Below are 13,513 nucleotides of genomic sequence, written 5' to 3'. Positions count from 1 at the left end.
ATGAGTTAAAATCTTCAGTCCCAGATGGGAAAGTATCTTTATTTTCAGAAAAAGGGAAAAGATGTGATCTCGAGAAACCATGGAGAGATAGATATGCTTGAGATTCCCTCTAAAACAAAGTTTGTGTGGGCCCTTAGAAAAGAAAGGTGATCACCGGGGATCCGCAGGCTTCTCCACCAATTAACTGGACCAAGGCAAGATGGTCTGGCTTAGACACCTGACTCGAGAGAAGTTCGAGTGGTTCAAAGGCCCCCAAGATTGTGGTTGACTGAATAGGGACCTGATGATGAGCTAATAGCGGGATCCATCAGTTTAAAACATTGAAGTAGGGGCGCCTGGGTGGCTCAGTGGGTTAAGCCTCTGCCTTCAGCTCAGGTCATGATCTCAGGGTCCTGGGATCGAGCCCCACATTGGGCTCTCTGTTTCAGCGGGGAGCTTGCTTCCCCCACTCTCTCTCTGCCTGCCTCTCTGCCTGAGATCTCTGTCTGTCAAATAAATAAATAAAAGCTTTAAAAAAAATAAATAAAACATTGAAGTATTTTCAGGTATAAAATATGAGGATAGACCAATGGAACGAGAGGTACTGCTGTCCCCTGAACTGGGCACTTTGAAGAATATAGTCTATTCTAGGTGCCACAGTTTGAAAGGTATATTTCAAACTTAAGAATATTGATCAGTGCACATATGGGAATTAGAAATCAGGTCACATGAGGGGGTGCCTGGGTGGCTCAGTCAGTTAAGCATCTGCCTTCAGCTCAGGGCATGATCTCAGCATCCTAGGATCCAGCCCCATGTTGGGCTCCCTGCTCAAGGGGGAGTCTACTTCTCCCTCTCCCTCTGCCCCTACCCTCCCATCCATGCTCTGTCTCTCTCTTTCTCAAATAAATAAAATCTTTTAAAAAATAAAATAAAATATTGGGTTCCTGGGTGGCTCAGTTGGTTAAATGTCTGCCTTCAGCTCAGGTCATGATCACAGGGTCCTCTGATTGAGTCCCGCACTGGGGTCCCTGCTCAGCAGAGAGTCTGCTTCTCCTTCTTCCTCTGCCACTCCCCTTGCTGGTGCTCTCTCTCTTGCACTTTCTCTCTCTCTCAAATAAATAAATAAAATCTTTAAAAAAATGTAAAAAAAAAAAGAAATTAGGTCACATGAAGAATGCTGAGATTATTGACTATTTACCCTGGGGGAAAATATTTTGCTATTTTTTTTTCTTTCTTAATTGAAGTATCATTGACATACAATGTCACGTTAGTTTCAGGTGGACAACATAGGGATTTGACAAGTCTTTATGTTATGCCGTGCGCACCGAAAGTGTAAGGACCTTGCTATTTTCAAATCCTGGAGAAATGCTAGAGAAGCCATAAGCTCAAAATATTTCTAGTGACAAGGCACAGACTGCTCTACAGAACAACCAGTTCCATCATGGAAACTAAGGAAGAAAATGAGATGTTCAAGGGTTTTCAAAATCTGTACTCAAGACAGCATGTTCTGCTCACCCATTGGCAAGCATGATACATAGGATGCATGTGCCGTTCAGTAGATAGAGAGATCCACCCCTTGGATATATTGGTGGTGGAAATGTAAATTGATGGAAATGTTGGAAAAAGCAATTCAGATATATGTTTTAAGAACCTTAGGTATGTTCATCATTTAGTCTTATAATTATCCATCCAAGAATCTATTTTAAGAACATAAACAAGGAAAAAGTTTGGTATAGGGAGGCACTTATCAGAATATGGTTTCTAGAAGCACTCTAAATGGCCCATGATGAGGAAAAAATAGAATAAATTGTGAAGACAGAGCAGTGCAGTGATAAGAAGCCAGACTGTATAGTTAGACCTAATGGATGAAAATCCATTAGGATTCCCATCCTGCCATTTACTGGCTGTGTGGGTAGGTGGGTGACTGAGACCAGATAATTCTTATCAACTCAACTAAAGATGGGATGTTGTTATCATTCCGAGAGCCATTATGACAATTACATATAATGTTGAATGCCAATTGTTTAGGTGGTGACTGGCACATAGTAAGCACTTAGAAGCAGTCATTATGATCATCACTATATAGTAATTATGCCATTTATTAAATGTTTTCTATATACTAGGCATTTAACCAACATTATTTTTAAGTCTTCATGTTAACTCTTAGACTCACAAGTTATTAATATTGCACAGATGAGGAAATTGAGGAATAGACTGGCGAAGTAGCTTCCCCAAATTAATACACATGGTAGACTGAAGTGCAGGCATTGCCACCCAGACTGTCTACTCAGGGACCCATGCTCTCATCAATGAAATGATGACCTCCCATACAACGAAATAACCTGTGTGTCTCTTTGTGTGTGTCACACATACACAGACGTCCTTGAGTTAGGAAAACTGAAGGATTCTATAAAAATCTGCTTTTTGCTCTTTTCTGCTCCTTTGCTTCTCTCTTCTCGCTAAGAACTGTGACCCCCAACCACTCTGCATGTGCCTCAGGATGCAAATAGTCTGTGCCCTCCTTGTAAGGGACAAAGAGTTAATCATTTCTTTAGAACAGATAACATTTAAGGAAGGACCAGGTGGGAACGACCAGACAAAGCTATCATTTTTGTATTGCAGATCACCAGCCTAGACACCTTGACTCCAGGGCCCGCTGGCTCCAAGGAGAAACACCTGGGCCTTTGTCTGTGTTCTAACCAGTTCCTGGATGCCTGAGAGGACAGAACATGTACACTGGACCACAATTCTCAGTAAAAACCCTCCAGGCCCGAACAAATGAGACTCCTTTCCTTTTTGAGTCTCCCAGATGCTCCGAATATATCTGCTTTCTCTGTATCTCCGATAAACTCTGCTCTCACTGCCTGCTGGCTCATGTTTGATTTCTGTCCTTCGAGAAGCCAAGGACCCTGTTGGCTGGTCCTGTGAGACCCTCTCTGGGTCTGTGGACATGGCCCGTCAGCATCATAATCAGACACACACATTTGTATGATATCTAATTATGTATTACCAGTTTTAAAAAACAGAATACCAAATGATATACATGCTATGAGATCTACTATTTAAAATGTGAATAAAAGGGACTGAAAATCAATATGGCTGCCTCCGTGCGTGGATATTACACATGGATCTTGTTTTTGATTCCGTAGACGTTTCTGTGCTATGCTAACTTTTCAGCTGAAAACACATGCCATTTTATAGGGAGGGAAATTTAAGCAGAGCAAATATGTAAATAAAAGTAATCCAAGAAAGATGTGAGGAGGACAGTTTTTTGTAGACCAGTTACCCTCCCTCTTATTCTAGAAGTAGAGCATACCAGCTATCCTGAATTATCTTCTCTCTGAAAACAACTAAAAATACAGGTTAAAATTAGAAAGCAATAGGATATAAACACTTACATGTGCCACAATGGGGGTGGGTATAGGGAAGGCGGGGGTGGGAACTGGCTCTGGCTGCGTCACTATTTCAGTGGGAACGGCCCCCTCCTCCTCCTCACCGGGCTTCTGGTGGGCACAACGACCAATGTCTGCATTTTTGAAGGATACAGGCTGTGCAAAGTCCATGGGGCTAGTGGAATAGAATTAAAATTAGGTACTTTTTATTATTTTTTATTGTCTCGCGTCCCTCAGGGCAACGTTTAAAATCTAATGAGAAGTTCTTCATTGTTTCCCCAACTTGCCTTGGTTTTAGATAGAGTGTGGACTGATCCTCATACCAGAAAAAAAAAAAAAAAATAGTAGCTAACAGATGTACTTACACAGAGTTTATAACAAGGTTCCATACACAGCCTTCAAAAGAAGGAATATTCCTGAGTGGGGGAGGCTGAAACTCAGGTGGCGCACCCCCAACGAAGAGCTTTTTAACTTCAATTGCCTGTTCTACTGTCAGGTTTTGCATATGCCTTCTGTCTTCATCGACTTGAACCGTAAAGATGCTGATAAACAATGAAAATAAGCAGAATTAAGCACAAAACTCCGGTATCCTTGGAAAATCAAATCTTTCTTGCTACCCCTCCCCCTTTCCTCCAGGAGCTTTTAAGGGAGCCAACCTTTGAGAATTAGGAATTCTACCCTAAGCTAAAGATACTGTTTCTCAGCATCTAGTCCCTCTGCCTCCTTCGTCAGACCTTCCTGAGAGGTGACTAAGAAGGCAAGGGTAGGCCTGCAATGCCCACCCTTGGTGCTGTTGGTGACAGCGCCCCCACACAGAAGCCTGTAGAGCTGAGATTTCCGTACAGTGTGGTTATGTGGAATCTGATAAGGCTCAGTGGGTTTAGCACAGCAGGGGGGCATATGCTCTTTGGTTCTTTGTTTCTTGGTTTGTGCTAGCAATTATCTCCTTGCTGGGGGACAAACTCTGCGACAGCGAACACTTACAGGGCATTTTATAAAAAACATAGCTGCTAGCTTTTTTATTTTTTTTAAGAGAGAGGGAGAGTATGGCTGGAGCAGACAAACAGGGGTGAGGGGAGGGGCAGAGGGAAAGGGAGAAGCACACTCCCCCACTGAGAGGGGACACTGAGATGGGGCAGATCTCAGGACCCTGAATCAAGACTTGAGCTAAAGGCAAACAATCAACTGAGCCATCCAGGCACCCAGCCCCAGTTGCTAGCTTTTGGAATAGAAGAGGCAGGCAAGAGCATCATGCTAATTGTTCCTTGCAATGGTGTTCCTTAGTGAGTGTTTCATTCATTTCCCTAATTTGCTTATGAGAGATAAGTCACACCCTAGTCATTGAGAATCTCAAGCTACTTATTCACAACAATCCTTGGATCCTGGGGCAAAGAATCAAGGCAGACAAAGAGCTCTGATGATGAAAATGACCAAAGGCATTTTTTCTTTTGTTCTGGAAGAAGGTTCTGCATTCCAGTCCCACGAAAGGAGCATGAGGCTATTAGTAAGTATTAGTCACTAGCCTGAGGATCACGAATGGATTACTAAAAACTTACTACATATCTGGGCAGAAAACCAAAGTACTTAGATGGAAAACTCAGTCCTAAAATGTCATCTCACTTGATTTTAAAAAAACCAAAAACCACATGTGGAACTAGAAATAGTAAACCAGGGCAAAGATGTTCTGAAATGGCCCTGAGCAACTGGTCCACTTTGAGATGGTTCAGATGTAAAAGAATGAAGAAGAAGAAGAAGAAAAAAAAAAGGATGTCATCAGTGCTCAAAATGTCATTGTTCAAGGGGTATAGAGGGAGCAGGTTGGATTTATTTTCAAAGGAAACATGGGGGGAAATGACATATTGGTTTTTTACCAGACTCTGGAAGAGTGTGTTGGCAAAAATCAGAAGGTTCAAACTTTATTGCTAAGAATGTGAGTGGTTTAAGAGACTTTCAGAAAAACACTCACTTCTGGGCATGTGTGACTCACTGAGAAGTAGCCCTGCAACCCCCACACCTTTTTTTTTTTTCTTTTCCTAAAAGCTATTTCTTACTAACATGACATAGCAATGTTTAAGAGTTTTAATGAGGGGTTTGAGCCACTATTAAAGAATGTTCAGGAAGAGCAAATCTCTGCTCTCGATTAGGTTTTAGAGAGCCAGAGGCCCTCATGGTTCTGATGTAGACTCTCGGATCAGGTTCTGCCCCAAGGACCATTACAGTGGTCCTTTCTTACTAGATCACAATGCGGGAGATAGAGAATGAGAATGAGCTTTCGGAAGGAAGAGACTGGAACTAAGTATTAGTGTAAAAGCTTACTAACTGTGTGACCTGGGCCAGTTTTTAAATCTTGCTCAATCTCACTTCATTCATTTATAAAACGAGGATAAAAATACCTACTTTAAGCCATGGGAAACATTAATTAATGAATTGCACAGAAGCTATATTACTTAATAAAGGCATTGCTGGAAGGATTTATAACTAAATCCTGCTTGTATTTTACATTCTAGGAGCATCAAACTAGATTATGCATTTAGTTCTTTTGTAAAGAGAAACATTATTATTGTGTCCATTATGATTCTGGTGTATTTCCTCTTTTTTAAGTATTCATTCTGTAACTCTTTACTGAGGACTTATTATGCAAAAAGCACTATAAGAAACATTACTATTAGTATTACGACAAGTTAGCTATATTTTCTTACAACTTCAACAGTTGATTCTTGGAGTTTCATGATTAAACATCTCATTACTAATATTCGGTTTCTTGTTTGTTTGAAATATGGGTCTAAGCGTTTGTTTTCAAATGACCACCAATTGGGTTATATATGTGCAAGAAGATATTAGGAGAAGTAGGTGCCCAGACATTTGTAATTTACATGAAGAACAAAGTCTGTAATTTTTTTTTAAAAAGAGATTTATTTGAGAGAGAGAGCGTGCACATGAGTCTGTATGAGTGTGCATAAGGGGGAGGAGCAGAGCGAGAGAGAAAGGGAAAGAGAGAATCCCAAGCAGACTTCCCACTGAGCATGGAGTCCAACCGGGGCTCCATCTCATGACCTTGAGATCATGACTTGAGCTGAAATCAAGACTCAGATGCTTAACTGACTGAGCCACCCAGGGGCCCTTGTAATTTTATCTTGATTGAACATATTTCGGATGGTAAAAAATACTTGGGTTGCAGTGTCCAAATCATGATCCCCATTCTGGAAATCCCAGATTATTCCTGAAATATTTGATCTAACTTTGTGGCTTTCAGTCTAATTCTGTACCTGTATGAAGAATGCTCTCACAGAGGAGAATACTTGCCTATGCATCCACTCTAGACTTGTAGGGGTTAATGCTTTTGTCCTGTACTGGCCACTTAGGTGGAGTCAGGGTCAGAAGGGTTAGAGGGCAAAACAGTTATAGAAAGCAGGGATCACTGGATTACCACAGAATTAGACATCAAAGTGAATTAAGTGAGATTTTTTGCAGAGGAAGGGGTAGAAAAGGAGAGATGGTGAGGGAGGGAGGGAGGGTAAAGAGAGGCAGAGGGAGAGAGAATAGGGCAAGAACAATCTTGAAAAGTTTGCCTCTACGTTTGGTAAAAATCCAATCATTTTATAAGGTGATATTCAAATTATTGTCTTATCCAGGACTTTAGGAAAAGAAGCAATAATTGACATTTATAATCTGAATAGTGTTGGGAAAAAGCAAGTATTTCCAAATTAACAAGAGTATCATAATCAATGCGAAATAATACAATCTTTGAGGTCACACAAAAGGGTAAGAGTAGATAGTTGGCGAGCACAGATGGAGGTGTTAAAAGGAAGTGTCTAGTGTTTGACACAGGGAGTGCCATAGAATAGGCATGGAGCATTAAGAAATGTTTCTAGGTGAAGTTCTTAGGGTCGTTAGTGATCTCTGGTTACTCAGTTAATTGAAGCACTTGCTTAAAGGATAGGTGATGATTGTGTTTTAACCTCAGAGTTTTGAACGAGACATTATGGTAGCAAAGGTGTTCTTGCTTTGCCACAGAGTTCAGTGACTACCCACTAATATGTCCAATGCATTATCCTTTAATTAGCATCGAATGGCAAAACTGTTTGTTTATATGGTCAATTAACCGAATGACCAGTTTTCAGGGATGTACTATGCACCGAACTTAATCAAATAAAGGTTGGATTAATGGCCAACAGCTGTGAAGTTGGCATAATAAAATGCCCTTCCTGAAGAGACACCTGTTAAAAGGACACCTTAGCACAACATCGTAATGCAGTGGGAATGGCAGAATACTTTCAAAATAACATTATTCTGGATGACTTCTTTTTGTCAACCATATTTCTCAAATCTGCACTTGTTTATCAAGATTCTCTAAAACTTAAAGATGTTACAAAGTCCTTCTGACAACGAGAAGGATTAACGTTTTGCAAAGAACCTGAAATCTCATCTGGGAGACACATAAAACAATAGTTTAGAGAGGTCTCTAAGATTCAAATGAGAAAATTCAGTCTGCATTCCTCCTCAGAGACCATGACCACAATATCTGGCTATTAGGTTAGGAAAAGTTCTTAGTTTGTCCAAACATCCATTCCTTATTTTTCTTAATCATCGTTTCTAAACATCTCACTTATTAGACATTCTGCAAGAAAGCTTAGTATCAATTCAGCCCACCATCTAATGCTCTCTATAAAAAAAAAATGAGCCAAGGAAAGCTTTATCATTTACTTAGAAGATAAAACCTTCTTATTACTTATCTAAACTGTTCTACACACAAGAGGATAATTAGAAAATATAGGTCTATATAGAATAGCATCTGCTCACTGAACTATTGCTACACATTCTTACTGTTGTTTTTTTAAAAATATCCTCTGAGTCTTGAGGTTTCTCACATTTGATTTCCAGGTCTTTTCTATGTCTTCAGTCTAAATGGCTTGCTCAAGGCTTCGAGGGCTGAAGTCTCTGGGCTTCTGTTTTCTTTTTCTCTAACTGTCCTTCTAAATTAATTACCTGAGTTGCCATACAACATTTCGACGAAAATACAGACGACTTTCCCAATAAAGGAAATATTAAGTGCCCCAGAATTCTGGAGAAATGAGAGATCAGTTTATAATGCGGGTACTGCCAATTTTGTGACTCAGGGCTGGGAAGCAAGTGCTCTCTTGGCCCCTCAGAGAGGCAGCCTCTGTGCACCGGGGAGGAGGTGGGACAGCAGACTGTTCCCATCTTTCTCTGGGGCTCTGTTCCACTCTGCAGGGACCCCAGCACCCCTTGGTCTGGGCGGGGGAGGGTGCAGGGATGAGGCATGCACTTGGAGGCTCTCAGGAGGTCCTGCAGCTGCCTGCCACACTCTGGCTCTGTGACAGGTTTCTAAGCAGCTGCCATAACTGCTTTGGAACCTGAACGAAACAGCAGCTGCAAAGGCGGCCAGTTCCAGCTGAGCTCCTCCGTGGGCCTCACTCTGCGCATACCTTATTTGAGCGGAGAATATTTGAGAGGTGCGGAGGGAGGGATTTTTCTTATCTATAGCTTCAGAAGATGCAGTCGGTTTCTCCAAAGCGAGAGTGGGGAACTGCACAGAGTAAAAACGTGGAGAGAATTCCTAGGGGCCAATTTAAATGAGGCTCTCGGAAGTATGAAATGTCAAGAAGATGACATTACGCTGCTCAACAGCTCTGCAATGCACTGTATGACCACACGCAAAGGTCCAGAGAGTCGTGTGAGCAGGGGAGTGGATGGGGGTCAGGACAAGTTGTCTAGAGCTGTTGTTACCCTTTCGTTCTTTCCATGTGAACAGAATGTTCTCTCCCATCGTGAAACAGACTTGGCTCGGGTTTGATGACAATTTTCCTCATTGTTCGTGTCCCTGTGGAGAGATGCACTTCCAGACGGCCCTTGTTCAGGAATATCGCATAATAGGCCTGCAAGAGCAAGGGGTCATGGAAGGTTAAGGCGAGTCTCAACTGGGACAGCTTTACAGGTTCCCGGACAGAACTGCAGGTTCCTTGGCTCAGAGATCTTACCTGGGACCTTAAGACTCAATATTTTCTTAGAGCTGGAAATAGCTTTTGAGTCATCGACCATTTTTACTTGTTAGAGGATGTGGAAAGCAGATGTGTGATACAGAGGTCTCTGCAAAGCAGATCTGCCAGTCTGCAGGTAACAGCTGTGCTTGCACAGGGTTCTCTAACTCACCAAACCCACTGGAAACAAAGGGTGTCAGTACCTCCTCTCTGCCTTATATTCCCAAGTGGACAGCTCGCTTCCGGACCTCAGATCTGACTCCCCATCTCGTGGCATTCTGAGTGTTTAGACTTCAATTTGTTCTCATTGCTGGTTGAATAGATTGCTATCACCCACGTGTAACCTGTCTCCCACACTTAGAGAGAAGGAAGACAATTTTTCATCCACAAATATGACTGCTTTCCTCTTGCTACTGTTACTATAGCAACCAGGATGGTTTTGAGATCAGATTATGAACCCCAGGGAGCCTGAATGCAGTCCTCATCCCCAAAGCTGAAGCCATGCGTGCTCTCTTTCTTGTGGAGCGGGAGGGCACGTGCTGCACAATGATCTCTCCGTCCTCCCTGGGTCACCTGAGCTGGTGGACCATTTCAGTCAAACATCAGAATGTTATCAATGATTTACTGACTCATCTAGGCAGCTGTGTGTCCAATACAGAAGGTTCAGAGGATCTGGACTAGCGCACCGTCCACCAAAGGGGCAACTAACTGCAAACTACTCACTCCATTAAAATTTTCTGAGCTGGACTGATTGCTTGAGATAATGAACTTCTTTGGCAGAACAGTCACAGATAACCCTATGGCATCAAAACATTAGCTTTGGAAAAGCAAATATGTCAATGTAACCAGCACTGGTTCTACAACAGACAGGAACTATTTAACACTGTTTCCTCTTTTAAATAGCACTGACTCTGAGATTAAAAAAAAAAAAAAAAAAAAGAGTATTATCATTAAAATGTTGAAACATTAACGTATTATTTCCAATTTACTTTGCATTACAGTGCTTAATATTTTCTTTTTAATTGTTTTAATGGGTCTATTTTAAGACCAATCCTGAAAGCTGGTGATTTAAGTCCATTTTCTTAGTGTCCAGGAGGAGAAATTTGGAGACAGTAGGTGGTGCTTAACCATCTGACAATGACCTAGGAAACACATATCCTTTAGTGAAAATCTACTTCAGAATGTTTGATCTGGTCCTTTTATTTATAACTAGCTTATCATTTATAATAGTGAGAAAATAATTTTATTTTTCAGGATTTAAAGACAAGGCATTTAAGAGGAAGTTTAAATATTATGTGTATTCAGTGCTTATTATGTGTATTAAAAAATGAGAGAAAATAACACTTTTTCCTCCCTCTCTATGTTAAAGGACATATTTATTATGACTATTTGATACATTCCTCAAAATATAAGAGACATACATGTAAATCATGAAGCCATGTTCACAACCGTACAATTAAATGAATACCAGTAAAACTACATCCAATTTAAGAAACAACCCATTGCATCTCCTGTGAGTTTCCTCCCAAAACCATCCCCCAACTTCACCATCTCAGTGGTAACCACTAACATGGATTTTATGTTTATCATTCCCTTGCTTTTTAAAAATTGTTTTTGAAAACTCACATATATATCTGTAAACAATATGTTGTTTAGTGTTACTTTTTTAGAAGATTGTAAGTAATCTCTACACCCAAAGTGGGGCTCAAATTTAAAATCCTGGGATTAAGAGTCACGTGCTCTACCGACTGAGCCGGCCAATAGCGCCTGTTTGGTGTTACTTGTATTAGAAGTCTGTAAAAATGGCATCATACAGTGTGTAGTACATTTTTTTTTCCTCATTTCTCTTCAATTTCTAATATCCATCCATGTTGTTATATTGGGTTGTTTGTTTTAAATCAGGAATGAGTATTAATTTTTGCCAAATAGTTTTTTTTTTTTAGCAGCTATTGAGATGTTTATATAGTTTTTAGATTTTCTGATAATGAAATATTCTTTATTCCTGAGATAACCCAAGTTACCCGTGGTTATACATCTTTGAAATTTATTTTACTTAGGCTTTATTTTTGGGGGGAGAAGAATAAGATTTATTATATAATACTTTGGATAACATGGCTTTGAACTGTGTGGACCTACTTATATGTGGATTTTTTTTAGATAAATACAGTATGGCATTGTAAATATATTTCTCTTTTTTATGATGTTAATAACATTTTCTTTTCTCGAGCTTACTTTTAGAGTACAGTGTACAATATAGTATATAATAGATATATATATGTTACTCTAGTGAGTATATTATGGGCAAGGCTTCCAGTCAATAGGAGGCTCTTTGTGGTTAAGTCACTGGGGAATCAAGAGTTATATGTGGATTTTTGACCAAGTGAGGGGGTGTTGGTGTCCCTAATTCCCACATTGTTGAAGGGTCAACCATATTACTGACTACTCAGTTTTAAAGGATAAATGTGATTTTTAAAACACATAAAATCACAAACAACACAGCCTGATTTATAAGGATGCATGCATATTTAAGGACATATTTGTAAAGCATTCCATTCTTTGGTAATGGCAGCCTAGATAATTCCTATGAACTCTTTCACTGAAAAAACAAGATTAAATGGAATAACGCATATACTTAAAAACATAAGATCAAAAGTGCTGGAGGGATATCAAGGCAGTAAAGAGTTATGATGCCTTAGAGATTGCTTTTAACAGAACCAAATGGCTATGGGGTATGAAAATTGAAGTTCACATCTTACTCTGTGGGCTTTCTCTTCAGGTCATGAGTGAACCTGAGCCTAGGCTACTGTCTCTGCTTGTGTGGGTTGGGTTCTATTTGCCTTCTCCTACCCCAAGTCCATTTTCTCTGTGTCCAGAGAGGCTGGAGTGGGTCAGAATTCAATAGACTGCATCACGTTGGCTAGCAAAACTTGGAAATAGATCCTAGAAGGAATTCAAATTAGAATTTAAGGGACCTTAGCAGAATATCTACAGATGCAGTAAGTAATTGGACTCTGAGACAAGAGAAGAGTATTATAATCTGAATATATTTTATGCTTTCTCTCCTTAAACATAAATATGCTAAGCCCATACAAAATATAGGTACAATTACAAGTATCCGCACACCTAGAGCTGACCAATAAGGACAATCCTCGCGGAGAGAACTGCCCTAAAAAAGACCAGAGTGGAAATAAATGATGCAAATCTAAAAATACAAAGGTAATTTATACAACCTAAATGTCTCACAGACTCCATATAAAATAACTGTTCTATATAAGTACTAGGGAAAATGCAACATCAACCAGGTCTGAGGGTACCTGTCCAGTTTGCCTTCGTTTCCTCCGAGGTTGTACTGGCGGCCCTCCGCTTCCCAAGAGAATGATCCCAGACTCATTCTTGGTGCTGAAGGACAGGTTGATTTCTGTCCCTACGTCAATGGGCACAGGGGGCAGCTCTACGAAACCAGGCTTGGGGAAGCTGACTGTGTAAACATTCTGTGGGTAAAAGGGAAAAACAGAAGAAAAGATCAGAAATGAAAATTTAAGTTAATTTCTCTGTCTCCAGGCATTCAGTGTCACCATGAAATACACTGTTTGGGAAAGCATGAAACTCAGTTACATGGAGAGCTTGGGAGCAACTGAAGATACACTTCCAGGTGTAACTGAACTTTCTGAGCAGATTGGATTGAAATAAAAATTCTGGCCTGGGTTTTTTTTTTTTTTTTTTTTTAAGAGTTATTTATTTGAGAGAGCGCAAGCAAGCAGGGGAAGGGCAGAGGGAGAGGGAGAGAATCCTCAAGCAGGCTTCCCACTGAGCACAGAGCCCAATGCAGGGCTCCATCCCAGAACCCTGATACCATGACCTGGACGCTCAACCCACTGAGCCACCCAGGTGTCCCTGATCTCTGCTTTTATTTGAGCACTTTTGATTTAAAATACAAATGATTGTCACTGACAGACAACATTTTCTTTTGGTCTAAATCTATCTTTCTAAATCTCTGTGGAAAACACTCTCCTAATTCCTTGGATACCATCTATCAACTAATTGTTTATGGAGAGAAAGCAAAAATCACCCCATCTTGAATCTGTGTAGAAGCATATAGCTTTTATCATTCATTCATTCATTCATCTGCTCATTACACACACA

General features: G+C 40.4%; 1 protein-coding gene across 1 annotated transcript in view; it reads right to left on the bottom strand.

Moving 5' to 3' along the window:
* LAMA2 (laminin subunit alpha 2) overlaps positions 1-13,513 on the bottom strand; it is a 672,905-nt gene that overhangs the window by 29,203 nt on the left and 630,189 nt on the right. Inside the window, 4 exon segments of the mRNA XM_047732179.1 lie at positions 3,378-3,546; positions 3,737-3,913; positions 9,120-9,268; positions 12,685-12,861. Of these exon segments, the coding sequence (XP_047588135.1) occupies positions 3,378-3,546; positions 3,737-3,913; positions 9,120-9,268; positions 12,685-12,861 (672 nt within the window).

This window comes from Lutra lutra, chromosome 6 (genome assembly GCF_902655055.1).
Source record: "Lutra lutra chromosome 6, mLutLut1.2, whole genome shotgun sequence".
NCBI lineage: Eukaryota > Metazoa > Chordata > Mammalia > Carnivora > Mustelidae > Lutra > Lutra lutra.
The sequence above is the reverse complement of the archived record's forward strand: the minus strand, read 5'-3'. Positions and strand labels throughout refer to the sequence as shown.